General features: G+C 45.8%; 1 protein-coding gene across 1 annotated transcript; it reads left to right on the top strand.

The window, feature by feature from the left end:
• Positions 1–4,411: 4,411 nt before the first annotated feature.
• On the top strand, positions 4,412–14,889 carry SLC25A20 (solute carrier family 25 member 20; the record flags this gene model as incomplete). Its single annotated transcript, XM_082004823.1, has 9 exons — positions 4,412–4,516; positions 5,276–5,368; positions 7,330–7,457; positions 9,613–9,703; positions 10,679–10,796; positions 11,964–12,036; positions 12,616–12,725; positions 14,175–14,299; positions 14,827–14,889. The coding sequence occupies 9 exons, from the start codon at positions 4,412–4,414 to the stop codon at positions 14,887–14,889; spliced, it is 906 nt and encodes a 301-aa protein (XP_081860949.1).
• Between the last annotated feature and the right edge of the window lie 11,133 nt (positions 14,890–26,022).

Here is a 26,022-nt window from a genome sequence, read left to right as displayed (position 1 = left end):
GCAGCCAAGAATGGACCGACCCAATGGCCCAGCTAAAGAAGATTTTGCTGTGCAGCTCCCTGGCTTGGATCCACTGTGACTCTTATACCTGCAAAGCCAAGTCTGCTCGTACAGGCGAGGTCCAAAACCTTGGAGATTGGCTTATTACATTGCATCCTAGCTCCCAGCGCAGCGCCCGAGACTTTTGACATTCGGAAAGTGGCTCCATAAGCTTCACTACAGATCTTTTCAGAGATACAACTAGATTTTTGACATTAAGTTTTTACCAACAGCCTGAAGTGCTGCAGAAAAGCATCATATCTGTTTCACCAACAGGAAAAAACACAAACCCCTTAGCTATGACCACAATAGCTAGAAAGGCAACCTGGGATACCCTGTAAAAGTCCATATTGCTTCAGAACCATGGCCATTAAGTTGGACTTTGGAAAATAAGACAAGCAAATAGATCTCTCACATACACCCAATTTAACAGTCTTCAATTCCATCTCAAAAGAAATGGTGAAATTAGTTAATCCCTTTAAGTAGGTTCTGCTGGATGTGATATGGCTTAGGCCTTACATCTGAGGGAGGAAAAAAGAAATTCTCTCATTTTATTACCTTCTCAATAGACACTTACTACCTTCTGAATGTAGAAATTTATGCTCAAGTGCTGACAGCTGCTATTCAAGAAGAATCAGAACAGCCAATTTTTAATTTTTTTTTCTTTTAGATTCTCACTGTATTGGAGAATTCACATATTTGACTTTACTTATCAGAATTACAAACCTTCTGCTTGTGTAACTAAACCAGCATGAATTCGAGTTCTAAGAGAGCAGTAGAGCATGTATCAACCTTGAATTATGGTCATCTCATATTTAGTCACAAATTTCCATTTAACCAAATAATCCAGTTTCAAGAGAGAATACATTAAATAAAATAGACTTAATGCCACAACCAAATTTTACATATAAAAATATATACATAAAATCAAAGCTATATACACAAGCAGTATGTATTGGGTTTCTTACATGTTTGCATTTTGCATTACTATGTTGTTAGCTCTGTTACTCAAATACATTCCCACAGTATCACAATTTGTAGCTGCTGGGGAAACCATGATCACGCTTTGAGGATCCTGACTTTAGAGCACGGGAAATCTCAACCACAAATTTTCATTATTCTTCCTCAAGCCGTTTTTTTTCTGTTTCCAATAACCTGATCAGGCAGCACAGAATAACCAGGAAAAGATGTGGTGTACAATTAGTTTGAGGGGCAGCAGTGATTTCAGCAGATACAAGCCTCCAGAAAGAGAGAATGAAGGCTAGGAGCTAATTATATTATCCCCTGAATTCTGGTCTCCATTCCTTTCATTTGCCTTTTGATTTCTCAGCTGTCCACAACATAAGTAGCACACAAATATTTTACAGCACTGCTTCCCATAGAACTTCAGTGGAACAAAGGCACCACCTCTCCATATTGGAAGAAGACAGATGCAAAATCTGATTTGACAGACACAAGGTAAACCTATATTGTCCCTCCCTCTACCCTGCTTAGAGTTAATGATTCAGTTCTGGGCTTAATCTGTACCGACACTGACCTCTTGCATACAGGAAGTAATGGATCTTTACCTGTTAAACCTTTTGCTAAAGGAATAACTTATTTGATGATCTAAACCCACTGTGAGCATTCCTACAGAGATACCAGGGCCCAGTGTGCAACAGCTTTGTTCAGCCAACCTCAGAGCATCACAAAGCCCGAGCAAGTTTCACCAGTCAGGAAACTTCTCAAACTCACTCAGATCATCCCACACTCTACAGACAGAAAAACAAAACAAAACACTGTGTCCATTTGCTATCTCAACACATAGTGAGCCTAGTCCAAGCAATGAGATGTTTTGAGATATCTAAGTAGACTAATGGCCCTACCTGGTACATACCAGTTGCTGGGGAGGAGGCTCAGAAGAGTGCAGAGATGTTTCTCTGTGCCACTAACACACTTATTTGAACAGAGGAACTGTTTGCGTGGGCAAATGGGATATACCAAGCAGAAAACAGTTGACAGACTGGATGACTTTTGTGACTCCTGTCACAACATTCTAGGAAGGAGCTCACTTTCAGCATAATTGAATGTCACATAGACATGCATGAGGACAGAAGGCGGCTAAGGCACAAGCTCTGTGGACAAAGCAAAACATGGTACTAGGAAAACGAGGAACAGAACTCATCTCACCTAATGCTCAGCCTAATGCCCTTATTCATGACCAAATCACAAGCTCTCTGAATACAAACTATGACAAGACACACCTAATACTTGATAGCACTAGTTTTTAAGACAATAAAGATGTTAAGACCAAAAAAGAGGGTCAAAAATACCAGAGTATTTAGATTAAATAAATACTACAACCCCAAAAAATCAGATTATAAAATTTTAAACCATATTTAGATCACTTTCCTACCCAAGGGAGGATGAGGTCCTTTACCACCTTCATCCAAGATACTCCCTCATCTTCACTAACACCGATACAATTTAACCCCCCCTCTTCCTCCAGCCTCCTTGCAGGAACTCATAAACACACCCACCCCTATGCTCTGCCATACATCGGCTCCAATGGAGATGGCCTTTTGCTGACTCCTGCTTTACAACACAATTCTTAACAAGGTCCTTCAAAACAAAATGCCTTCAAATATGCCACCGTTAGTCTCTCTCTGACCTCACTACCGTCAGACAGTAAATTACGTGATCCCACCTCACATCTTGTCCCACTACATTTTTGTTTTCTGATTTCTTACCCTCTCTGTGCCTACCTCTGTGGTATTTCGCTAATAAGCCTTTCGGAGGGCTCTCCCCTTCTTTTTCTGTTGATGCTTTACAGCCATTTGAAATGGCTTTTTCTTTTTTCACCTCTTTATTGATAATTCCAGAACAGAGAAAGTACAACTCAAGTCTTCCTCATGAACTACTTTAAAGTGTAAACTTTAAATGGGCTGACACTCTCTCTTTTCTCTGAAACCATCTACAAGCCCAACTCCACACCAGCTATCAGTGTTAATCGCATCTTTGCCTATGTCACTCAAACCTGTAATCCATGGATCACCCTCAATTGCTTCTTCAGACACGCAGCATGCATACCTTGCCCTTTCCTTCTCGACTGAGTTTTTAGATTGGATTTTTTCAACCCAAGAGTGAGAAACGTGCAACATCCCCCACCCTTTTCACCACAGATGACTCTGCAGAGACCTCCTTGCAGCCATATCACACATCCCCCGCGAATCTGCATGCTCTCCTCCCACTTCCCAGTCTTTGTTCAGACTATCATGACTGCCTTGTCCTCCCCAACTCATCTAATCCATTTCATTCCTGTCCTTTCTAATTTAGCATCACTTTTAACAAGTTATTTCACGCATACAAGCCTTCCTTCCATGGTAACTCTGGGCTTGAGCAGAAAGACACCCAGTTCATTTAAATTACCTCAGGTCCGTTTCCTTTGTAACGCGTGCGAGACTAAATCCTCGCACGGCCAGAAGGCTGCGTACATGTAGGAGGAGAGCCCAGGGAAGCTGGGGGAGAGACGGGGGCTGTGGAGGAAGAGCCCGAACGGTGGCGCGGCGAGGAGGCAGCCCCAGCACAGCCCGCTCGCAGCCCGTGCCGAGAGCTGCCGGGGCAGCGGCTTCTCCCCCGGGCAGCCCGGCACCGGCTCCGGGCCAGAGCGCTGCCGGGCACTAAACCGAGCAGAAGCTCCCGAGCAGCGGCACCGCGTCCCTCACGCCGGGCTCGCCCCGCCCCAGGACCTGCCGCCCCGCCCGGGCCCCCGCCGCCTCCCGCTGAGGTACACGGGCCCGGCAGGCGGCGGCGTTCACTGGGCGCTCCTGGCTCCCCACCACCGCAGGACGGCGCGGCACAGGCCGCCCCGCCGGGAGCTCCCCGCCGCCTCACCTCCCCCATCCCCCCGCACTTACCGGGCGGGGGAGGCAGGGAGCGGCGCCCCGGGCTCCTCCTGCCGGGCCGCCACTGCCTGCACGCCGGAAGCACCGGCCTCCGTGTGGCGTCACTTCCGCCAGGCGGAGCCGCAGCCACCGCTAGGGCGGGGGAGTGAAACAACGGAACCACTTTGGGGGGGTGCCGGGCGGGCAGCGTGGGACGGCTCCAAGGTGCCGGCTCGGCACCCTCACGAGACGCTGGCGGCCCGGCCTCGGCCGGTGCCAGCGCTCGATGACAGCGCTCGGCACCGCGGCGGGGGAAGGGCCCGCCGTCGCCCCCGCACCGCCGCGGGCAGGTGCCGCCACAGTCCCGGCCTGCCCCGCGCTCACCTCCCCCGGTATCCCAGCGTGCCGCGCGGCCCGGCACTGGGGTAAAGGTCGCGGGGCGGAGGGGGCGGCACTGGCTCGGCGGGGACGCAGCGCCCCGGCCCCGTTCTCCACCTGCCACTACCGCCATGGCGGAGCAGCCGCAGCCCATCAGCCCTGTGAAGAACTTCTTCGCTGGCGGCTTCGGGGGTGTCTGCCTGGTGTTCGTGGGGCACCCGCTGGACACCATCAAGGTGAGGTAGCAGCGCATCGCGGGGCGATGGCGTATAAGGAGGCGGCTGGGGCCCGGTGCCGTGCGGTCCCGGGGCAGCTGGCAGAGGGACTACGCTTCCCGGCGGGCACTGCGCGGGGACTGCAAGGCTTCCCGGTGGGGAGGCAAACGGGGGGGCGGGACTACACATCCTGGCGGGCGCCGCGGTGGATCCAGGAGAAGACAACATTTCCCGGCGTGCCTCGCGGGGGAGGCGGGACTTAGCAGCGGCGGGGCGCCCCCTGCTGGAGCGGCGGCTGTCGGGTCCTGTCAGTGGCCGGTTTCTATTAAAAATAAGAAAAAGAGCCGCGGTGTTCCTGGCGTCGACAGGAGCGCGGAGCCTGAGGCACTGCCGCCAGCCCCGTGCAGCGGCGGCGCCCCCAGCGCCCCCGGGAGGCCGGGAGTAGCCTCCCGGAGTAGCCGGGGTGTGGAGCAAATCGGGGTCCAGAAGGAGAGCACGCCCACGCACTAAGTACGTGAGGAAGCTGAGCAGTGCCACGGCATTAGTGCTCAAGTGTTCAGGTGGGGTTATTATTCTGATGTCATCCCAGGGATAAATTAGTTAAATACATTAAAATTTAATCTCTTCTCTTCTGCAAGGACTAAAGTGATGTCACTCTCTACCAATATCGTAAAGTCCAGTCACAAAACTTACTCCATAATAGTCATATAGAGCTGTTCTCTGAACCAAAGTTGAGACAGTTGATACTTAATAAAAGGATGTTTTCCTATCCTCTACCAGGTCAGACTGCAAACCCAGCCTAAGCCGCAGCCTGGTCAGCCTCCGCTCTATTCTGGGACCTTTGACTGCTTCAGAAAGACTCTTGTTGGAGAGGTACTGTGTTAGCGTGTCGTCTGCGATGCCTGCCAAAAATATCAGTTGTTCCTGTACGTTGCAGGAACGGAATTGTGTGGGAATGTTGTCCCTTGGAGGCGATACAATTCTTTGGTTATCAGTTGAATCGATTCTAACTAAAATTTTTGCAAAACTTGGGGAATACTTAGCATCCATGTGCTCCAGGTACACATCTCTCTGTTTTGTTAAGAAATGCTTTTAGTTGAAAATAGCGTGCTATTAATATCTGACGTTAAAGACTAGAGTGAATATTGGCAGTTGTTTGCTGGCTTTGTTGTTGTAGTTGGTGGAATCTTGCTGTCTTTGGTATTTGTCTCTTGAAGTTCTAAAATAGGCAATGACTTTTGTTGATACACGCAGTACTTTTACTTTCTTCTGTAACGTATTATGCCATCTATAAGAAGGCAGAGGAGTGTTAGTTTGAGTTAATAGATTTTTCTTTCTTTTTTTTTTTTTGATAACAAAAGGTCAACTATAGTAGTTTTGCTCAGTTCAGTGGATAGCAGTTTTCACTCCTGAATCAGCCATATCATGTGATTGAACTGTAGTCTATTTTGTTTTTAGAAAGGCATGCGGCCTTGGTTTAAAGACTTTAAGTGATATAGAATTGTCTTTGCTGCTTCATAATTTTACCAGCAGCTATTTACCATTTGGAAACAATGGCTATAAAGCCCAGCTGTTTGTTTACTAGTATGGAGTCTAATTTGAAAGCACTGGATCTTGTTAAGTAACTCTCTGTTAAATGAAAGATCTGTCTCATACCTGAAATCTGTTTTCATTACGGTATTAAAAGGTTGTTATATAACCAGAGTAAATCTTGCTTCCCTAGTCTCTCCCACAAAGCACTGAAATGCTTTGCTAGCTCTGAATCCCTTGTGGTTTTTAACACCCCTGCTGAAACACGGACGTCAGAGCCAAACCATAATAACAGCCTTGTGATGTGAAGTTCGAAAGTAATGCTGCCTCTCTACTCCTACTCAATACTCATCAGTTTCTATAGGGAAAACTATTAAATGTCTCTGCCAAGGCCTTTTGTTTCCCACTGCTCATGGGAAGATTGAGCAGGAGTGTCTCACCTTTCTCAGCCAGATACAATTTCATTATGGAGTTGGTTGTGCCTGTAGGTATACAGACACGTACTGGGATACACTGATTTACTTGTGGGGGGAAGGAAGGGGTGGAAAGACCAGCAAATATTTAATTTGTTCATCTAGTCTTTTTCTAGAAAGATCACTCTCCTTTTTATTAGCAAATGTTCCGTTCAATGGCAAGATAAATGAAATAAATACTACTGCTGGGGTCTGCATTAGAATTTTTCCATGTGTGTAGTCTGATGAAGGGAAACATCAGGAATGTAAAGTTGTATGGTAAAAAAGTTTTGATTTAGGGAAGGAAAGAAAAAATAACTTGCTCTTGAACTCGTTCCAAATTGAGTTTGTGTGGGGAATAAAGTAATTCAGGTTAGTCTCCCTGGCTCTTCTGTTATCTAAAGAGTGAATTTGATTCAGTGTTCTCAGGCTCTTTTAGGATTTTACAAGGATTTTACACTACTGCATCTGATGACTTAATAATAAATAATGTGTACTTTTTTGTATGTATCCGAGAGAGAAGACTTTTGACATAATCTGTTAGGAGCATTCTTCAAGTGACTTTTAACTTCATCATACTTGAGATGTAAGTACAGGACGAACAGCGTTGGAGCAGAAGGGTATAAGTGGTACCTGTGTTTTCCAGAAAGGATAGCTTTCTTCTCCAACAGGCCCTGTGCCTCAGCTAAAAATGTGTAATTGCAGATGAACAGTAGATCCTATTATTCCTCTGATTAATTCAACTGACTGACTTGCAGTATCCTGTATCGTAGCGTTTTGCTTCTCAGTAGGTTGAAATGTGTGCAAAGTCTATGCAAAACCAAGTAATTCTTGTGATAATGTTTCTTGCAGGGAGTCCGAGGCTTATATAGAGGAATGGCAGCTCCTATTATTGGAGTGACACCCATGTTTGCTGTGTGCTTCTTTGGATTTGGCTTGGGAAAAAGACTCCAACAGAGAAAACCTGATGATGTTTTGACGTGAGTTTCTGAGTTAATCAGACAATTGGGAAGACTCTTGCAGCCTGCTGTATTGTCGAACATTGAGTTGTGGTGTAAATTTGTCTCTTCTCCTAGGTTATAAATATAGTTAAAAAATAAAACACTCATGTGCTTTAATGCTTCTGGAAGCGTGGGTCTGATAGCACAGGCTAAAAACAGGCAGCATGTGGGCAGGTGCTATGCAATTCCCTTTCTACGCAAGAGAGAGCCATTAAGGAACAATTCTATTTTAGATGAGTACAGTGTGAGTTATAAATGATTGCCTGCCAACAGTCTCGCTATTAACAGAAACTATGGGAGAAATAAATTCATGGTCAAGCAGTCTTGACAACATTCACAGTCCTGATTCTCTTTTCTCTGTTAGTTGTGACTCTTGCTGTGTCCTTACGTTAGGATATAATAATAACCATAGAAATATTTTATTATTAATTTCTGAAAAGTGGTGTTCATCAGCAGCCCTCCTGTCAGGCATGTCCAACCTTCTGGAAAAGAGATGGCAAGCTAAGAAAACTTTGTGTGGCTTTCTCCGAGCTAACTTATGCATTAAGAAAGTCCCCATAAAATACTCCCTTAACTTCTTTGCTGAATTGTGATTTATAGCTCTACAGGAACAGAACTGTAGCTTAGCAACATTTATTCTATTATACATAGGAGCTGTGTCAGAAAGCAGGAGTCCATTGTGTTGAGCCAAGCGTGGCGGGGTGGGGAGATGCGGTTTCTGTTGGAGCCTTGCCTGCGCACGGGCCTGCCGGTCGTATGAGTGCACCTGGCTCTACAGCACTAGCCACTGCCCTGGCACAAAGCACTGAGATGCTGGGACATTGCTAGCTTACCCTCCCGTTTACCACAGCAGTGTCCTCATGCAGACAAGGCTGAAGAGTAAGACCAGGGCAACAGTAAGCAGTGGACAATACGAGGTAACAAATGGACTGTGGGCTTACTTCCAGCAGCCAAATCAGCTCAGGCCTTGTGTTTTATATGCATCATACCAAAGGGAAGTTTTAAGGAACAAGCTGGAGAGGGGCAGCGTAATCTTTTGAGTCTTTATGCAGAACTTTTCCCAAGCAGAGCCGTGGGAGAGAAAGAACAAAGGTCAACAAATAAATAGTGAAACTATCATTGTGCCCAACTGTGCTGTACCTTAGGTGCAGACTTTACACAGTAAGACACAGTGTGCCTGGGACATATGGCCCAAAAAGAAAGGTCGGACTCTTAGCACCATGGTTATAAGTCTAGAGGCGGGCATAATGGCAGTGGTTCCCCATGTTGATTTTAAAGGGAAGTTTTGGAATGAAGGACATGGAGAGAAACCTGAGGAGCCAATTCTATCTTTTCTGGGGCTGAATAATCCCAAAGTGAGTTAGAAAACTCAAAGCTTAGTTTGAGCAGGAGGTGCATGTGGAGTGGTGAGGGAAGTCTGAATGGTCTGGCAGATATAATGGGAATTTAAGAGTAAAGTTGTAGGAATTGGAAAACCTGAACACAATGCCACCTCTTGGGCAAGTGGAGAGAAGTGGGAGGTGTTGAATTTAATTAAACTGAGATATTAGGTCATATTCCTAGAGAATATAGCAGGATGTTGGATGTACGAATAAGTTTGTGATGGAGAAACTCAGTCTGTTAAAGGGATTTCTGTCATGGAGACTTTGTCACATGAAAGCAGTTGCAGAATGTGTGGGACGATGGCAGGTTGGTAAGACAAACTAGACAATGGCAGAGACTGAAGGAGTGAGGGACTGAGAGATTACAGAAAGGAGGCTCTTGGCTGCACTAGAAGGAAGCTGGGGTCACTGAGAAATGTGGAAGACTGGAGGAAGAAGAGACTGTTGAGTATAAAAATCAATGGGGAATGCTGTAGCAATAAACGCAAGTACAGGGAAAATTAGCAAATACAGTGGATGTGAAGAGTGGTTGCTGTGGGAACCAGGGCTTTGAGTCTTAGAGACCTTAAATATTTAGCTCTTATTATGCATTGATAACACACTTCTGCACCTATCAAAAAGCAGGGGATGCATTTCTAGTTCCACTGCCACCCTCGTGCAGAACAGCATAATCTGGAGATACAGGGGTCTTTCAGCCCTTCATTTCCGATGTACTGTGTTGTGTTAGGGTCTCTTCTGTTTCCTCGGGGCAGATATCCTCAGCTGTTTGCTGCTGGCATGTTGTCGGGAGTGTTCACAACAGTAATCATGGCTCCGGGAGAGAGAATCAAGTGCCTTTTACAGGTAAGGCGTTGGATGGTGGTGATGGGAATTTAATTTTAGGGGTCTTGTCTTTCCATACCAGGAACTTCTTTGGTTAGTGTATTTACTCTGTTCTGTTTTTTGACAGGACTGAAACAACTGTCATATAATGCAACTGTGTCACGAAGAAGCATTATACAAACTCACCATGACAGTATAAGTACATACAGCATTCATTGCTCTATTCATTTTACAGACCACAAGCCTTACACTATGTGGCATTATATGAGGCATCGGTGGATGCCTCAGTCCACTTCAAAGTATAGAAAAGTCCAGTTGTTCAGAAGGAAACTTTTTTTGAAAAAATGCAAAGCTCACAGATCATAAGACTCTTTCTAGTGTAAAGATTTTTCTGTTACCTTGACGGGTTCCCAGTACGTAACTGATGAATGCTTTTGAAATAGTTTTCTAATGTTTGGGTGACTGTTAGCTCTACACGTCCTCCAGGTTTTTTAAAGCATTGTTGGAAAATGTAAACCTCAACAAATGAAAATACCATCTTTAGCAGAGAAGGGAAGTGTTGCTTATTTCAGACTATGCTGAGCTCCGTTAGTATAGTGATAGGTGGTCACATGTTAGTTCTGACAGACATGATACTGTCATGGAAGCTTTCATACACATACACATTATTTGAATTTCAATAACTTATTGGACGGCTACTTTTTATCAGTGCAAGTGTAGAATTACATAACTGACTTCAGTCATTTCAAAGTTACACTGAGGAAAAGGAAGGGAGAATCTAGTGACTGCATGGAACAGTAAACGTATCCTCAGCTTGAACGTGAGAGAGCTGTTTGAGGAAGTGACGCAGAGGTGTCATATGCAGGAGTGCCTGTGGAATGAGTACGTGCTTTTTCCTCTCTGGAAACATGCACGTGACTTTCTGACTATTAGCTGAATGATTGTTCACCAGCCAGAAACCTTCACTAGTCAGAAACTATCACTTTAATCCTTCAGATCCAGGCAGCTACAGGTGAAACTAAATACAGTGGCTCTTTGGACTGTGCAAAGCAGCTGTACCGCGAGGCTGGGATTCGTGGCGTGTACAAGGGGACGGTGCTCACCCTCATGAGAGGTAACTGATGGAGATGTTCTGATGCTTCTTCCATGTGGGGTACTTGAAGATGACAAGCCTGACATAGTTGCTGTCCCTTTAGCCAATTGGACATGCTGTGTCACCCTTTTTTCATTTTTTGCAGTCTGCAGAGCTACTCCAATGCCTCAAAGGGACTAAGAAATAAATATGAGATTCTCAGTGAGTGAGGAAGAGGTTAGATAGCAGGGATCAGAGGGAGGAAGTAATTAAGATGTCAGAAGCCAAGAGGAATGAGAGACTTCAGGAGAGGAGCAGAGAACATAAAGAGAAAAGAAAAATACAGAAGTGGGCTGCTTTTTTTTCTCCGCTCTGCCCCCACTCCCCCCCCCCTCCCCCGCCCCCCGGGACAAGGATTGTGACTGTCTATGACTGTTGTCATATAATGCTGACTGCTTTAAAAGATGTGATTGCAGCAGTTATGCTTTCTGCCCTCTTGAGTGTGGGTTATTTTGGACTGGGATGTCATGACCCCTCTCACAACAACAGCAAAGTAATTGTGCCAGATGCTGAATCCTTTACACGTTTCAGTACTTTCTCCTTTGAAAGGCAATTGGATTGTTGCTGTACTGGGGCAATGTTTTCCAAGGATAAGCTGAAATTTCTGTATTTTGATACCTCAGTTTAGGAATTTGTTGTATCCTCTGCTTCTCATCAAAGTGTAGCAGCTAGCAATGTACCTCCGTCAGTGTCCCTAGCCTGAGGCTGGTTCTCCAGTTTAGGCCTGAGCTGAGAACAGGCTGTGGGAGTACCTTAAAAAAACCCAAAATAGAATCATTAGAATAGTGTGCAAAACTCTTGCCGTTCCTGAACTGTTCTGATGTGCTGTGCAGCAATTAAGAAAGCTTAGAGCTAGCTCATCATTAGCTTAATGGCCAGCAGGCAGTTTACAGTATGATTTGAAAGCTTGCTGACAGAAGTGCTTGAAAACAGATATTTTCCCAGTTCTTGCCTTTAGCACCTGCTCTCTCTGGGAAACTTCAGGCTCCTCTGTCTAGAGCAACAGAAGATTTTATTTTGTTTGTAGAGCAGGTTCAGAAAAGGAATCTGGATGTACTTAGTGGTGTTGCTGAGCTGGCATGGGGCTGCTCTGCCTCTAGGCTTCATTTTGTTTCCCACTACTCACAGTCTTTGTTGTTTACCCACTAGATGTCCCAGCCAGCGGGATGTACTTCATGACGTACGAATGGCTGAAGAACATTCTGACCCCTGAGGGAAAGAGGTTAGTGAAATGTCACAGTCATCATTTTCTGGACTTCTCAGACACTGCTGATTGATTTCCCCAGTTATGAGGAGATTTAGAGCAGTATGATCAAAACAAATGTTTAAAAAAAAAAAAAAAAAAGTCTGCTTGTCTTGTGAGTTGAGCTGTTTTGATCTGGGGTTAACTGACAATTAAAATAGTACTTTGAGATTCTCTCAGATTCTAGCCTTGGATCTTATTAGCCACATAAGGAATACTTAAAGTAGGTCCCTTCACTTTCACCCCTGTGTGTGCACAGAGGTGGGGTTTTTTGGTTTTGTTTTTTACACCCCTCCCCCCCCAAGCATTCTTGTGTGTGCTGCTGAATGAAAAGATTTGAACCTTTAGGGTGGAGTTAGCACATTTTGCCCACAGGGATCTGAATCTTATAAGTCTTGCTCAGATACTGCACTCTGTCTATGTCTGCAGCCTTGTGCTGTCTTCTGGCTGTCAGCCAGGCTGCCTCTTTGATTGTCACCTAGTCAAAACAAATGAGTTTTTACGTTTTTTCTTTCTCTCTTAATTTTTCCTCTCACCCCCACCCCAATTCTGCCACAGTGTGAGTGACCTCAGTGCACCTAGGATCCTCTTTGCTGGGGGCCTGGCTGGGATCTTCAACTGGGCAGTTGCCATTCCACCAGATGTGCTGAAATCCCGTTTCCAGACTGGTGAGTTTCATGCTAGCTTGTCACAGTCATGCTCAGTGCAGTGCTCCTGGGAATGGGCTGGGCAGCGATGGAAGATGCTATCTGAGCATGGCACCCAGGAGGTAGCATGTCTTGAGCACTGCTTGAGACAAGTACAAGAAATACCCGTGCGTTCCTAGCTTTTTAATTGGTTTCCTCGCAAATTTTTGGCGAAGCAGGCTGCACTTCTCTGTTTCTGCCTCCCTGCTAATATAATGATCCCGATTCAAAATACCTGTTTGGAAACCTAAGCACAGAAGTCATAGTAATAGAACTGCTTGTCATGGCTGTTATATTACAAATGTAATTCTTTGAGAGGTTTTGTTATTTCACTTCAGACATAGTTGTATAAATTGTAGCCTGTGCTATCTGAAATGTACAGTAACTGGGTGTGCCTGGTGGAGAGCATTTCTTTTAGACTAGCAGATCTGCTCTTAAGTATCTGTGGCCTAGTTATAGTGAGGGTGGCCCCAGGCCTTGAGCTTCAACGACATTTGACAGGTTTTTCCTTGGTTTCTCTGGGAGTACTAGTCAACGAATATTTTTGTTAAGGCTCCTCATGTTCTCTGTGTGTGGACTCAGCTCTCCATGGGCCAGGCAGTAACCATTTTTCTTGAGTTGTGGATCATGATAATCCAGCAGAGGAAACTTACTTTCTTTTTCTCTGAATAATGGCTGCTGTGGTTGTTTGAAATCATACCAAGGGCTGAGTGTGAAATACTTTACAACTTTGCATCCTTGTTCCACTGCGGCAGTTGCCAATGCTGCTGTATAGATGATGTTTAACTGGGTTGGTTTGTGGAGTACTCATTCAGAGGGCTGGAAGACGCAGTACTGTTCAGACTAGTGTCAGGAGAAGGAAGACCTCGTTCTTTAAACAGAATAACTTTTTAGAAACACCTCAGAAAATCTGTGTAACATCAGCATTAAAACAGCCTGTGCTTTTCACTTTAAGTTTGTTGCTATTCTTGGCTGCAGTATGTGATAGGATCATTTTCTGTTCCTTACAAACAAAATTCGTCATTTTTTATATCTGACCTCGCTATCTCCTAATTACAGCTCTTGGGGGAGCTGTGATCAGCGGCACAAGTAACAGCTCAGATATCCAACCCTGACAAAAGTTATTCTTCTTTCTTCCCTGCCCCTATGACTCAATTAGGTAAATTCTCTGTGGTGATGGTGAGCACCTACCTTCTGTGTAATGAGTTGTTAGCAAGGTGCCTTTTTTGTTTGCTTGCTTTTGATTGAAATAGGTAACTTTCCCAAGCAGATGTTTTCACAACATAGCTTTGGCAGTGCTTGGATTCTGGTGCCACTTAGGCGTTATAGCAATGTGATCCTGTTGAAAATCCTGGGCTGTCACATATGCCACATTCTTCAGCATTTGTTGGTGCCACACATCTTAGCTAATGTGTTTTGTATCCCTTTCAGCTCCTCCAGGAAAATACCCAAATGGCTTTAGAGATGTGCTGAGAGAACTTATCAGAGAGGAAGGAGTTGCATCTCTGTATAAGGGCTTCACAGCTGTAATGATCAGGGCATTTCCCGCTAACGCGGTAAGTAAATTGTGATTCTGGATGGGTTTTGGGGACCTGTCTGCTCACAGTGAACACTTGCAGTCTGCAGAGGAGATGACTGACTGCTTATTGTTGTACCATTTCGGTAAGATTCTTGTCACTGCAGGTACTTTTGGCTGTTGATGTCCAGGTTCTACAAATGTACCCCAATCTAGGGGGAACATAAAGTAAACCCTCCTTCAAAGCTTTTCATGAAAGCCCTTTTTTGACTTGTTCTGATAGTATTTCTTGTCTGATTGTACATCTACCAGTGGAATACAGAAATGGGTGGATAAGTTTGGACTGGCTTCCCCTTCAATAAATAACAACCCTAACAGAGTAGAAGGTCCTTTGTGTGCAGGGATATAATAGAATTCTTCCCTCCGGTCCAAGACTTCCCCCCCCGCCTCTCTCTTCCTCCTTCCACATCAGCCATGGTCAGGCGTTTATAGTGCTGCATTTCAAAAACCTTGTTTGGAATAGGTTTTTAGAATCCTCATTTGTTCTGTATGTTCTGTCTTTTCCAGGCATGTTTTCTTGGTTTTGAAGTTGCTATGAAGTTTCTTAACTGGATTGCACCGGGTCTATGAAGACTAGGAATTCTTTGGAAATTAGAGAGGAGAAGGAAGAGAGTGCAAGTCTGCCTCAAAGGAATAAATGAATGATCACTTGAAGTTTCAGGAATGATTGCCTGCCTAATATCTTTTTGCCTTCCTCACATTCTTTAGGTGGTGCTATGTGCCGTTCAGAAACGTAAGCCGTAGCTCTGAAACAGAGTTGATGAGGAGTTAGAGGTGATACACCTGTCTTCTGAGCCAGTGTACCACAGCAGTAATGCTACTAACAGACAGCTGTCACTGTTACACACGCTACCTTAAGTACTTCCTCATGGAAGAAGGGGACACTTCTTAAAATGTAATTCTTTATTTACTGAAGAAACATGTAGCTATTAATGCTGAAAAACTTCCTTAAAATAATTGTTAGGCCGAGTGTACTTAACTCTCAGGGCATGAGTTAGCAGCTGCACATACTAGTATCTAAAAGCAATGTCAGATTGCATTCTCATCTCTAGTAGTTTTTTAGTTGTGCCTATTTCTATGTTGAGAGTGGTTTTAATTTTACATGCATATAATACAGCAAACACTGAACTAAGCAGGGGAGGCCAGAGCGTCGTTTCAGTGGGTTGAGGAGTATTACAGATACTGTATTGGATCTTGCACACTGATGTTTTCTGTGGAACTGGGAGAGAAAATGAATTATGCTTAACATTTGTACTAAGCTTTACTGAGGCAGGTAGTGGGGAAATGTGTTTGATCCTGAACTTTTCTCTGAAATCCCTTTCTGTCCCACTGAAGATATCCCAAATATCTTCAAAGGTACAGCATGGTTCATAGCAACCCACGATATATTTGATTCATCAGATGCTGTGTCCTGGGATTCAGTCCCTGACATTGACCTGAGAAAATTTAACAGCACTTCGAAGAATTCAATTTCTCTGACACAAGGGGGATACATGAAGGGGACACTGGCTCTGCAGTCTTGTCTAACTTTTCTTGCTCCTGTTCCTTGGTTTCCTCTTAATATTATTAAACATAATCACGTTTTCACTTGAGAAATGACTAATGCTAAGAAGCAAAAAGCAACTTTAATTTCTTTTGGTTTTGATGCGGTGTTATTGGAACTCTAATAAAGCTAGCTGCTGCTTGGCTAGAATGTGTGCTTTGGTTCATTTACTTTTTGCATGGTCATGCATGGTTAGTTTTGCAAAAGTTTTCCCATTCTTAATTCTGAGATGCTGTTGGGAAATAAGTTGTGCTGTGCTGTCTTTCATTGTTAACTCCTTGCCTTTTAGCTTTTGGATTTCTGACATGAGCCATGGAAATGAATGTTCTGCACTTCACGTGTTTGTCATACAAGTCCTGTTAGGTGCTGTGTGGCAGATGAAACTTTTTAACTATAAAGCCAGACACTAAATAACACATCTTGCTTGTGGAAAGTATTTTATGTTTTCCAGGGAGAGGCCTGGACACAGATAGAGGGGAGCATGGAGAAAGCATCTGTCCTGATGGCCCACAGGAAAGGAGGCTGAGAGTTTGTCCTTGGTCTGACGTGCTCTGTGGGTCTGTACCATAAGGACACAGTCTTCACCTTGGCTTTCTACAGGCAGGATCAGCCCTGAAAACCTTCCACCCAAAAGTGCTGCAAAAGTCTTGAATCCTGCTTTCCTTCCCAATTCTTTGGGAGGACCAGAAGGGAACCTGCCTTCCCCAGAGTCCATCTCTTGTGTTTTACAGAGTGAAAACAATGCGGTAGCCTCTGGTGTGGGAAAGTACCAGTCGCTTGGAGCTGCCTCCATGTTCTTGCTGCCGCCTTACCCACTGCGGACTTCTCCATTCCTCACTGCTTGGCAACCTACTGCTGCTCCTGCTTCGCAAAGTCCCCGCCGCTATGGATGAATGAAATCCTTAAACCACGAATACTGAGTTACTGGTTCAGAGAAGTGGTGGTTAAAGGATGTCAACCTCTCGAATGGTTTTAAACACAATTCTAGGTTTACTGAGGCTAAATCCAACCTTGTTTGAGATGACCAGGTCTGGTTTTATGGCCCTGTGCTTCCTATACTGCTTTGGTTCCCTAGCTGCTCTGGCCACCTTTCTGACTTCTGTGCTTGGGCTGAGATGCTTAGAAGCAGCTTTCAGGTTAAGTGTTATAAAGCTGAATTTTTTTCCTTCCCTTTTACTTACGCATTCCAGAAAGACTGACACTTCTGGGGAGGGACAGCAGTGCGCACACTCTGTACCTCCTCTCTCAAAGTTCCAGACACCGATGCTTAATGCTGCCTATTGCAGCTGCCCTGTCAAATGCATCCTGTTGAGCTCCTAATCTCACGGGAAGCTAGGGAGAACTGAAGCATAATCATCCTGGTTGTAAATGCTGCTCTGGGTTGGTTTATGATGCAGTTGCCCAGCAGATGGCTGTCTGGGGCTGTCAGCGAGATGGACAAACCTGCAGGTCCAAAGGCAAGGTCGGCAGCAAGGAAGCCGGCTCACCAGCTGCTGGTGACAGGCCACTGCGTCTGTCTGTGGCAGCCACAGGTTTCCGAGTTGGGCTGCAAATGCTTGACGTCTCTGTCAGGACAAACAGGCAGCTGGAAGGCAGGAGCCTCTTCTCCCCATCTGTCCCATTGAGGAAGACCGTGATCCTCCAGGCTTGGTGAAGAGCTGTGCGTTGTAGTTAGTGCTCCCTCCTGTCCCAATGCTATTAGTCTGGAGTGCTGCAGACTGCGAAAAACATACAATTCTTGGAAACCAAATCAGGGACTAGTAACGGCCTGGGATTCTGTTGCAGGGATTAAGAGCACAGCTCCTCCATTTAGGCACTGAGGAGCCTTCTCGTAGTCTGTGTGCTGGCCTCTTCTTGGTACTCCAGCACTTGCCTTGTCTGTGGCCTTAAGCAGTACTTGCTCTGAAAGACTGAAATATTCCCTACACTCTCTAATACTTCAGTTGTTACTAGCAGCTGTAAACTATTTTCCTTCTGCCAAGCTATCCCTTTTAATACTTTTTTTTTTAAATATCTTTTCAGATCCTTTTTCCAATTTCAATTATCCTAATTATAGTCTCCCCAGTCTGAAGTTTTTGTAGAGCTTTGTATTTTGCATGATAAATTTCTGGCTGTTTAACATGCTTGATTTCATTTGGTGCTTTTTAGATAAGTAAAATACAGAAGGCGGCAATCGGGAATGAGGGGCTGCTTTCCAACAGCAGTGGTGGGAGGAGAGGAGCTTTGGGAAGGCCGATCAGACACATCTGCTTGTTTGTTCAAAAACTGAACCCCAGGCACCCTGGAAATGTTTAAAAAGCTGCTCACGTCTCCCAAGACTGCCATACAAAATTTGCCAAATCCTTGCCCCCTGGTGTGTGCAGCTTCAGAATGAGAGAGGGATTTGAACACAGGTTCGGTTTCCTGCACACTGAGGACTCTCTTGCTTTCAGAAGCCCAGATTTGCACTCAAATGGTATTTCCTAATTGCCCACCTTCTTGTGGGAATCGAGGTAGCATATATACATGGTAATGGTACACAGTAGCAGCTGGTGACCTGGGTCTCCGTACCGGCAAAGGATACCGATGACATTTGTCTTTATGCTCCTTGTGCTGGTAGTATGTGGGTTTGCTATATCGAAATCAGCATAGAGTTCCACAAGATTCCTGTGCTGTACATCTGCCTGGCCCATCCTGCTTTGATGCAAGTGATTTTTCTGGTGGTGATTCAAAGTGCCTGGAAGTATTCCAGAGGTAATTCATGATACATAAATCTTTCGTGCTTGCATTTCAAATCTTCCATGCTTGCATTGCTCTGCCAATTGTGTGCAAGTGGCTTTTGTGCACACTCAGCATTGCCATATTGACAGAAAGGTCCTTGGAATACCCCTGACAAGTCAGTCTTGATAAAATTTGAGTAATTAAAGGAAGCTGCCTGTTGGAGGATTACTACAGACCCTCCAATGTGGAAAGGAAGTTGCACAGTAGCTCTTACAAATGGTGAGTAATGTGAAGAGGGTGCATTTATTCATATTTCTCACTGTACTAGACCTACAGTGTGTCCAGTGAGGTTATCAAGCAATATTTAAAATAAAAATACTTTTTATATATTGTTTACAATTAAGCTATATAGGTCATTGCCACAGAATGCAAAGTGCTTTAAAAAAAATCATGGAAGAACAGTTCAAGAGCTACTGAAAACTGATATGGCTACAAAGTCTTGCTCAAGAAATTCCTGAATTGCGGGTTGATAGGAACTGGGAGAGTGTGCTAGGGAAGTTACACCGTGTGCTTTATTACTTGTGTTCTTTCTCTGAGCATTTCCTGCTGGCCACTGTCAGGCAGAAGAACTGATAGACCTCCAGTCTGACCTTTGAGAGTTTGGTTGCTGTTCTTCTCTCGGTATGATGGGCAAAACCCTGACTAGACCTGTGGGGCCTGCACGCAGGAGGATGGGCTGGCCATACGCCTTCTCAATAACAACATACACTAGGACACAGCATCAGTTATGTCTTTGCAAGTGCCCAGTTGGCCTCTAACAGTTCAGTTTCCCATTTTCATGTTGTTCTTACTATCTGCTGCCTCTTAGGTAAGAGGACTCCTATGTCAATAGTCTGTTTCTGCCCTGGTGTGCAACCACCTTCACAGCAAAACAAGTTCTCTCTTATCTTAAAGTGGAATTTCCTGTATTTCAGTTTGTGCCCATTCCCTGTCACTGGATGCCACTGGAAGAGTCTGGCTCCATCTCCTTCTAAAATCCCTCCCGTCAGGTATCCGTACACATTGGTAAGATCCTCCCAGAGCCTCCTCTTCTCCAGGCTGAACAATTACAGCTCTCTTGGCCACTCCTCGTATTGCAGATGCTTCAATCCCTTCATCATCTTCGCAGTGCTTCACTGGACTGCTCTGGTATGTCCATGTCTCTCTTGTACCGGGGAGCCCAGGGCTGGACCCAGCACTCCAGATGTGGCCTCACCAGGGTTGAGTGGAGGGAAGGACCACCTCCTGTGACCTGCAGGCAACGCTCTTCCTAAAGCAGCCCAGCAGGCTGGTGGCCGCCTTTGCCACAAGGGCATGTTAGTGGCCCATGTTCAACCTTTTCTCCACTGGGACTTTCACGGCATTCACTTCGAAAATGCTTCCCAGCTGGCCGGCCCCTCCAGTGTGCACTGGTGCACCATGTTATTCCTCCCCAGGAGCAGAATTTTGACAAATGTGATTCCTGTTGGTCCAGCTCTCCAGCCTGTCAAGGGCTCTCTGAATGGTGGCACAGCCCTCTGGTGTACCAACCACTCCTCCTGCCTTGGTATCATCTGCAAACTTGCTGAGGGTGCACTCCGTCCCATCCTCCAGGTCATTAATGAAGGCGTTACACAGTAGCGGCCCCAGTATTCGCCCTGGGGTACACCTCTAGTGACTGGCCTCATCACTAGTCACCTGGACCTCATGCCGCTGATCCCAGCCCTCAGAGCCCAGCAGCTCAGCCACTTTTCGGTCCACTGATCTAATCTGTACTTCATCAATTAGTCCAGGGCCATGTCATGGGAGACAGCATGGAAAGCCTTGCCAAAGCCAAGATAAACAACCTCCACTGCTCTCCCCTCATCCACCAAGCCAGGCATCTCACCATCGATGACCTTCCCACTGGTCTCAGCGGCCTGGCATTGCCAAGGCAGATCTAGAAGAAATAAACTTCAGTAAACCTCAGTAAACTGCTGGCTGCCATTTTGTAGCTGTCCTAGAGCAAATGGTCTTTGACGACGGCCAGAACAGCTCCTTCCGGCGGCTTGCAGCCCCGGGCAGGCATGTGCCTTGCACGTGCAGCGTGGGACGGTTCTCCTCACGACATCTTGCTCCCAGCCGTAACGCATGACCGTGCCACTTGCTTGCATGGGCCGCCGACAAAAACGCCTGCCGAGTCCGTGGCACGAAGCCGTGTTCGCTGTGGCGCCGGTGCCGTGGGCGTGCTCTGCGCCGCTCAGCTGCTCCCCTCTGAAAACAGGGGCAGCTGCCCCGGCAGCTGTGGGCTGGGGACTTCTGCTCCCGACCCAGAGGACAGCAGGGAGCTGCCTGCCTCGCAGCCGGGGGCTTCCCAGCGGGGCGGGCTGCCGGGATCGCTGGGATTCCCGCCTCCTCCCTGCTCTGCAGGATGCATTTTGGGTGATGCGACCGCATGCGGCTGCGCTCATTCATAGCAGCGAGCTGACTGCCTGCTCAGCAGCCGCCGTCGTGGCTCTGTCTGACCCGGGTTTACACCACGCTTTGTCCTTCTGCCCGGGGGGACCGTGTCCCGAGAAAGGCGCCCAGTGAAGGAGAGGGAACGGGCTGCCTGATGCTGGACACTTGGAGTGGAAAACGATTTCAACTTCACAGAAATTTGTGTATAAAACCGAGGACATTTTCCATTACTGCAATGTGTTAGAATAGTTCCGCAAGTGTATCTCAAACCTGGTAAAAATGTAAACCTTAAGTAGAGATTGGACAGGATTTTTACTAACGTACGTCCCCAAATTCAGACGGTTCAGTTTACGTCCCGACAGCTCCGTTTAAGCAGTTTACAATGCATAGGTTCTCCCTAGGCTTCCTGGCAACTTGGCCATAAAGATTAGTATCAAAGTTACAGCAATAGGCTGTAGATAAGCTTCACTTCCCTTTGCAGGTGACAGTTTGAATGCAGATTTGCTGAAGTACGTGATGCTGTTGCTAAGCCATTGCCAAGTGGAAGACTGCGGTGTTTATCCGTGCAACGAGCTGACGTCCCTTCTTCACTGGGGACCCGAGCTCAGGCTTCTCAGCAGCGTCGGTGCTGCTCGGGGTCTGAGAGCACACGAGCTCTGGATACCAAAGTAAATTTTGAGCTGCTCGATTATGGATTCCCCAATGTTGAAAGCATATCCTAGCAGCAACATTTCTTCTTGGTACTATTTCCTAATACTGTTTCCTAGTAGTTATTTATTGCTGGCAGCTGCTTGCTTCTTCCTCTCTCCGCTCATACAACCAAAAAACTCTAAACTCCAATTTAGCCTTGAATATTTGTCCCAGTAGACTGAAGGCAAGGAAATCAATTCGCTGTCACTTCCCATCTTTAATCCCTACGCACACTTCAGCAGAACCAGCCGAAACGCTGAAAAGGTGTAAAATTACAGTGAGTCCCCCTGCTCGGGCTAAGCCCATGTGATTCAGAAAAGCTCCTGACTGCCTGCATAGACAAATCCTAAAAAAATACTTCCCTCTGAAACATAATCCTCCTGCTCCCCCCGCTCCCTCCTCCCTGCTCACCCTTGACTCCCTAGCAATCACTGCCAGGCAATTATCTGCTCTGTTTACTGCCTCCTGGCTGGAGCCAAAGTTCAGGAACTGGCAGTCGATGGCAGGAGATCACTCGGCGGAGGGAACTCGCTGTTCTCCCAGCCCGGCCACCCATTTCCCAGCAGCCGCAGGCGTGCCTACCCGCGGGGCACGGCGAGCTGCTGCGGGCTGGGTGAACCGCGGCTCTAACAGCAGAGGCTTCTCCTGCGAAGGAGCCTGAAGCCGTGCTGGGCAGCAGGTCGGAGCAGGGGCTCCTCCCGCTCCGCCAGCACCCCGGGGTGCGGGCTGGTGTCTGCGGCCGCCGAGGCGGGGGGGGTGCGTGGACAGAGAACCCTGGGCAGCCCTCCCGGTCTCTGTCCTTGCCCACCGCCCCAGCAGCTCCAGGTGGGGGATGCTGGGCTGTCCCACAGCCCCCCTGCCTCCGTTCAGCAAAAGCCGTCTTGGGACAGCAAAGTTCAGCTCCTCCTGGGCTGGGGAAGTGCCTGGAGGTGGTTCTGCCTCTGCCTGAGGCGTCACGGATGAGGCACAGCGAAACGGCGCCGTGACACGCTTGTCTCTTCCCAACACAAGCAATTCCTTGTGGCATGGACAGGTTCGCTGGTGTGCTGATGAAAAATTGTTGGGGTTTTCCCCATTTTGCTCCCTATGTGCTCAGCTAAGGGGATGAGGCACCCCTCCGTCCCACATACTGTTTGTCCCAAAGGCACAGGCACTCCTGGCATTTGCAGATCAAAGTCTGTTCTTCCAGGATAATCTGTCTACCGGCATTTTCCAACAGTACAATCCAAAGACATTTCTTTAAGAAATCTGCAAATAAAAGGAAAATCTGTCTTTTTGTTTTTGTTTCTTAATCAACTAGAATTTATTGCAGCTGAGGTTACTCTTTCTGGAAAAGATAAAAGCATGCTGTGTCACTAAGAACTGCCTTAATCAGAGCAAGGTTCTCTCAGCCCGAAGCTCTGCCCCAGGGAGGAGACCAGGAGGCACAAAGCACCCAGCCGTACCTCCCCAGGGCGCTGCCCCCCGCTCTGCCGCCCACCGCCGCGCGCTGGGATTTACTGGGCCGGGGGCTGTATCTGCACCTTTGCATTTAAGAGCTCTAGTCTCCGTTTTCTGTGTGATCACCTTTTGGACACCTTCCTGTTTTCAGCCTCTACAGCACCCGCTGGCAGCGAGCGGCACTGTTTAATTACGTGCTGCTTTGGTTCAGACTGGCTGAATGATGATTTCGCTGGTGTTCCTTAAATCTTGTCTTATGAGAAATAATAACAGATTGTTTCCCCTTCATCTGTTCTGAAATAACTCATGACTTTCTCTGGGTCCTTTTCCAAGCCGATGATTTATTTAACATCTCCTCATACAAAGCCACGACCCTCCATTCCCCCTTTTTTGTATTTCTTCTAGTTCTACACACCATTTTTGATGAAAAGTGTTTTCTAGGTCATAGTTTCTATACAGCCGTATTGACATTTTTTATTTTATTATCTATTATTTTCCCCTGGGCACTGGGACAGTTGGTTAATTAAAATTGGTATTGATTTCTAAATATGCTGAAAAGTTTCTTTATTGAGTAGTTGGCTAATATTCTGTCTTCTGTAGGTTCTTCTATAATTAAAACCTTCTGGTCCATCATTCCTAGTAAATTTGAATAATTTGGGAAAAAAAACACCTTTTCCTAAATTCACAGAGCATTCTTTGCTGAAGGTCGTGTATATATTGGGTAATGATGGGGTTTTTAATTTAATCCATGTAGCCTAGCAACATTTACACCATCAATAAACAAGTACTGTTTTTCTGAGCAAAAGACCGCCCAGCCCTTTCTTTATCCTGACTCTGCTGGTAGTAACGGCAATACTGACAATGCCCAGCCCACTGCATTTAGAGTGTCTTCTTCTTACTTCGCGTCCCTTTTATTCACACTTCAGCTCACCTGCGAAAGCTTTGCTCGGAATACTGGCAAGATCTTGAAGTGAGGTGTCCATGGAAGATGCTCGTCTTGACTTTTATGGTTAGTTTTAGTCGTTAAAGGAGCTGCTTATCATATTAGTCATATGGCTGTTCTAGAGTCTCTGAAATGCGATTGCTAGGAAACTTGAAATCTGTTAAATGTCTTCTCACAAGTGTTTTCTGAAGGAAGATCTTCGGCAGCTGTGTGTCACTTCTGAAATTTGCCACAATTCAACTTTGAAGGGGAGGATCCTCTCAAGATCACTGGTTTCCTGGGATGTCCGTTCAGGGAAGTCAGGGCTAACTGCAGTGCCAACCTCACCTGGGTGGCCATGGAGATGAAAATGGGAAATCCAACTTCATTACGTACTCAGACGCTCTCAAGCGGACATCCAGAATAACTCTGAGACTCATAAACTTGTAGATCCACAGAACACATGGCCAAAGGGTCATCACCTAGTGACCCCCAGCCCCAAGGCAGCTTCGCCCGCGCTCTGCCTGCATCATTTAACGACGGAGAGGATGAGGAGGAAGGTTCACCTGGAGGGGACTCTGCCCACAAGTTCTGCCCAGCCCTTCAGAGCCTTTTCTGCATCAAATAGCAACAGAAACCTCTCTCGGAGATGCGATGCGGCACCAGGAACGGCTGCAAGTCCTTCGTGGGCGCTACCTGGCATCTGCGCAGCCTCCGCAAAGCCGCTCTGACCTCAGTTGCTTTCAACCCAGTTCACAGGTTACAGCTTGCGCGGGCAGAGACATGAACTCCTCGGGCTTCAGCAGCGATATCTGGCTCCGGCAGAAGATGGACTTTCTAAGACACCATAACGGGCTACAGGAGAATGGGGGGGGCTGTTACGTGTTTTGGGGAAAAAGGCTCATTTTCACGTGGAAGTTCATTGCATACAGGATGCAAACCCAAGTACTTCTCGAAGAACTTTAAATACTTGGTAGAATCCAGCTGAGAAGGCATGATCTCTTGTGCTCTTGCTAGGTTTTACATTCTTTTTTTTCTTATTTTTCTCTGGGATGTATTCTTTTGTTATTCTTATTTATACATTTAATTAATGTAACAGTTGATAAGTTGTTACATGAAGACTTTTTTTTTGTTTCACTTCAGAGTACCTCAAGTACAAAGGCTTTTTTAATAAGTAAACAACACGAGTACTACGCAGTTTACACAATATGTAACTGTCTTAATGAAAACACTGGTGCTCCTGAATTCCTATGTATTAAAACCTATGGTTCTTACCACTTGATTTTAATTTTCATAAGATTTAAGTTTTTTCTGTCATATGCCACAAAATTCAACTTAAATTAATTCTAAATATACTTTTAAAAATTTCTGATCTTAAGAATTTATTTACTATTTCATGTTTTACTTATTCTTGATGACTTCTTTTTTTCCCCAAGACCTTCTTTGCCCTAAATATTGCTTATGATGTGACTTATTTTCACAAATAAATAAATAAAAATCTAAATTTCTAAATATCTAACTATATAAAGAGGTTTCCATTTACTGAAAGCATGGAGAAGTCTTCTTTAATTTCTCTAACTTGTTCCAGTGACCAGAGTGTTCACTTCCAAAAGAGTGTTCCCTGAGACTTCATCCAGCAATCAAATACTGCTTCTAAGGTTTGGTCATGATTTTCCTCCTGTTCCAGTAGCTCTTGCCTAATCGGTTTCAACATGAATTAGAGATGAATGAGAAATCTGTTATTCTATATATGTCATAAGTAAAACATAATCCCATTTCCCTGAGGGCAGTTCTCAGCAGTCTGGGAGCCGGAATTGCTGATACGGTGAGTGTTTGCTGCCTTCTCTATTTTACCTTCTTTATTCACTTTTTTCCTGTAAAAATATATACCGGTCAAAATTCCAACCAGAATTTGACCTTTCCCAAAGTACTGGCCTATTTTAAAGCACGT

The sequence above is a fragment of the Phaethon aethereus genome (genome assembly GCF_964289735.1).
Source record: "Phaethon aethereus genome assembly, chromosome: 11".
Classification (NCBI taxonomy): domain Eukaryota; kingdom Metazoa; phylum Chordata; class Aves; order Phaethontiformes; family Phaethontidae; genus Phaethon; species Phaethon aethereus.
Note: the sequence above shows the minus strand (reverse complement) of the source record. Positions and strands in the feature narration are given on the sequence as shown.